General features: G+C 33.0%; 1 protein-coding gene across 1 annotated transcript; it reads right to left on the bottom strand.

Annotated features, from left to right (window-relative positions):
- Window positions 1-1,838: 1,838 nt before the first annotated feature.
- LOC107865552 (F-box protein At5g49610-like) lies at window positions 1,839-3,153 on the bottom strand. Its single transcript, XM_016711798.1, has 3 exons — window positions 2,982-3,153; window positions 2,531-2,903; window positions 1,839-2,445 (listed from the first exon to the last, which is right to left on the bottom strand). The coding sequence occupies exons 1-3, from the start codon at window positions 3,151-3,153 to the stop codon at window positions 1,839-1,841; spliced, it is 1,152 nt and encodes a 383-aa protein (XP_016567284.1).
- Window positions 3,154-3,559: the final 406 nt, after the last annotated feature.

Below are 3,559 nucleotides of genomic sequence, written 5' to 3'. Positions count from 1 at the left end.
TTTGAGACAATCACTCAATTTTGAGGCTACAATTGACCCACAATGATTTAGAGATTTTGAGTCAAGAAACCATGAAATCAATATCAAATCAGAGAAATTCTTCCCTTAGATTTGTAGCAAAAGGATGGATTACACAAGTTACTATGCTCTTAATCAACCCACAAGACCAATTTTTGAGTCACCAATCTCCTATGGCTGCTAGGGTTTTAATTGAAATGATGAATGCCCAAAATCTTCCAAAAGACCCCTTTTATACGATTTCAGATGGCCCGCAAGGTCAAAATTTATTTTTGACTTTCCGGACTCATTCGGACTCCGTTTTTCACAAACGAACTATGTAACCTCACTAAATTTGATATTGTAGACACTTTGGTGAAGTCGAATTTTTTATCCAAGGTCATTTAGGCCACTTGTGGATCCCACACCCATATATTTTGATTTTTGACTTTTTGATAATGGGTCGAAATGAGCTCGGGTGTTGTGGGATCCGAACCAAGGGTCTATTTATCCTAAAATCAATGTTATATAGCTGCTGGCGCAGTCAAAATTTGTATCCAAAATTATTTTATTGAATTTTTCGCTCGGTGGCCATTTGGAATCGACGAAGACTTCAAATTGGAAAAGTAGTTCTACAAACCAAACAAACCGTCAGGTAACTGAACTATTGGTTCTTGCAAGTCACTAATGACTTGAGAAGGCTATGGAAGAGCTCTATGCGAAAATAAGCAAGAACACGGCAAATGACCTGAAGGGTCATTACAGGAACGTGTGTTGCGTGTTTGTCTTCTATCATTATGCTACAATCTTAAATCTTGATATTAGCATTTATATTTTGTTCATTAAAAGAAATTCTAACAATGGAATGGTGTACTTTCTATCTAGCAAGAAGTATCTAAAGCAAAATAAGATAAATGTAACCTTTAAGGGAATGAATATATTGATGAATTCCTACTCTAAAATTAATAAATGCATGTAAATAAACTAACAAAATTACTAAATTCATCGGAATATGCAAATATAGCAATGACTACTATACAATATACATTTATCTTAAGCCAAAACATTGAAAAGTAGGATGATTTTGGTTTGAATTTAAAATTCTTCCACGGAAGAAGAAAATCATATAATTAGTTTGACGTTGTAACACCACAAACTACAAAACAAACTCCATTCACTAAAATTGCATGACCTCTAATTTCAATATTTTGAATGGATTGACTATTGAATAATTAATAATGACATAATATAGTAATCGTATATGCAAACACAAACAAATTTTATATATTTGAATTCCAAGTTATAAGAGAAGAAGTACCTACTTTAACAGAAGAAAAATGAACAAAAACAACAATCATGATACCTGAAGAGTTCATCCCACAATATAATATTGGCCTTAACCTTGACAAAGATGCTAGAACTCCAAACCTAGTAGAAAGTACAGAGCATATATAATACTAACATATGAATAAGACTTTCTGAAATTCCCAAGGAGGATAACCAAGCACGTCTGCACTCCTAGAATTCAACTTTCACCGCCAGATATGAACTATATCCTTTCAAAATTTTTCGCAAATAATTTTCAATAAGACTATGTTTTGAAATGACCATAAATAAAGATCAGGGACAAATAATTCCAAATGTTGGACTATATTTTCCGCGGCATGTATTCTCACATGGCCAGCTATATGTTGCACTATCAGAGGAATTTCCGAGTCAACAACTGGATTGCTGAGTTTGGAAGAGCAACCCAAATGAATGAAAGGAACATATACCCGCAATATCGTCTATAAAGAAATTTTTGTTAGAATTATTTTTTACATTATATTTCTTCAGGCAATTCACTGCCCCCGTTTTTCTCTTTTGCGCTCGAACGGCCAATTAATTGGCTCTACATCCGAGCAAAAAGGAAATATTTCAGTAGGACAATTTAACCTATCCAATTCAACTACATGCAAGTTTGCATTTTGTTTCTTGTAAAATATAAATACGTTGAAACCCATCAGTAAAATAACATCACTATTGTAGAAATCAATCGGACTTGGGTAATTCGTCACCCTCTTGATGTTTTCAGTCTCAACTTCTTGTTCCTTCCTCCAAAAGTGATCTATTCTATTGTCAATGCACCAAAGCTCTAAAATTCCACTGGGAGACAAACAAATAAATCCCAACTTGCCTTCATATGAAATTATTTTTTTGAGTGTATAATCTTCATTTCGAGCCACTTGTTCAGGAAGATAAAATCTGGGATACGCTTCTTCTCCATCGTAGTTTAGGACTATTACTTGATCATCAGTTGTCAAAAGATAAATTAAACCACTTGCATTAATAGGTATAAAATGATGCTTGAAAGATGCATCTTCAGAAAGCGAGATCATATTTGCTTGTCGCCATGCATTAGTCTGAGAGTCGAAGATTTCACAACAATAATTGCCAGGTCCCAAATGCCTATATATAAACAAAGATTTAATGAAGGAATCTGTTCTAATAACTACAAAGTAAGGAAAATCAATGTGTAGATAATTAGACGTACCTAGAACCAAATGGTGGGTCTTTTGACAAACGAATAATCTTGAAATGCAAGGGATTTGATTTAAGTACCACTAAAGCAACTTTGACTGTCGAATACCTCAGTTTGGGATTCGGCAACACTTTCCATTCTTTAGTACTAGGTTTGCAAATGTAGTACCTATGATTGTTGTACCTTATTGATCTCACACAACACAAAATCCCTTGCTTCGAAGATGCCTCAATTTTTATGTTGCTACCGTAAATGCTGAAAAATCTATCTTTTGGTTTCAAGGCTTCAACTGGTAGGCGTGACAGTGGATTTTTTCCTGAACAATCGTCCATTGAAACAAACTCCGAAATGTACCTGGAGTTATCTATACCTTGAATGAAGTAACCTGAAATATCATTACGAATATAGTTCAGAGTTATATTCTAAGTTCAGTCACATTAATTAAAACAAATAAAACAATGACCTGAAATATTGTTGGTTCTACGACAATAACTTTGCATGAAGCTTTTGCTTACTACTTTGCAGGTATCTAGTGTTTCTAAGGATGTTCGGGTTAATATCTCGAAAGCTACATCAGATGGAAGCTCTGAAGAAGCTATTACTGGCAGAGACGAATCTGACTTGAAGTTATTCATAGGTAAATGTACGGTAGATTTCTACAAGGATGAGTTTTTGTTGAGAGAAAAGAAAGTTTTTTTTTTTGGCTAATGTAAAGAAAGATAAGTGAATTCACTAGGTTATAGTTTAAAAATGTAAGAAAACATACAACTATATTTATAATAGGAGAAGTACTTTGAATATGAACAAAAATATTTTTCTATTATTGTTGAATGAATAGTTTTTCCAAATTATCCTAGACGATAAAAATAGAAAAAATAGTAAATACCCATTCTTAAAATTGTTTCTACATCAGATTTTCTCATGATAGGTATCTAATCTACGTATTTATTTCTCTTATATAATATACCTTTTTAATACGAGAAAACCTATCCTTTGAGTGATTAAACAAGTAAAATTTTCATGCACAAATATGAATATGAA

The sequence above is a fragment of the Capsicum annuum genome, chromosome 3 (genome assembly GCF_002878395.1).
Source record: "Capsicum annuum cultivar UCD-10X-F1 chromosome 3, UCD10Xv1.1, whole genome shotgun sequence".
In the NCBI taxonomy this organism is placed as follows: Eukaryota; Viridiplantae; Streptophyta; class Magnoliopsida; order Solanales; family Solanaceae; genus Capsicum; species Capsicum annuum.
Note: the sequence above shows the minus strand (reverse complement) of the source record. Positions and strands in the feature narration are given on the sequence as shown.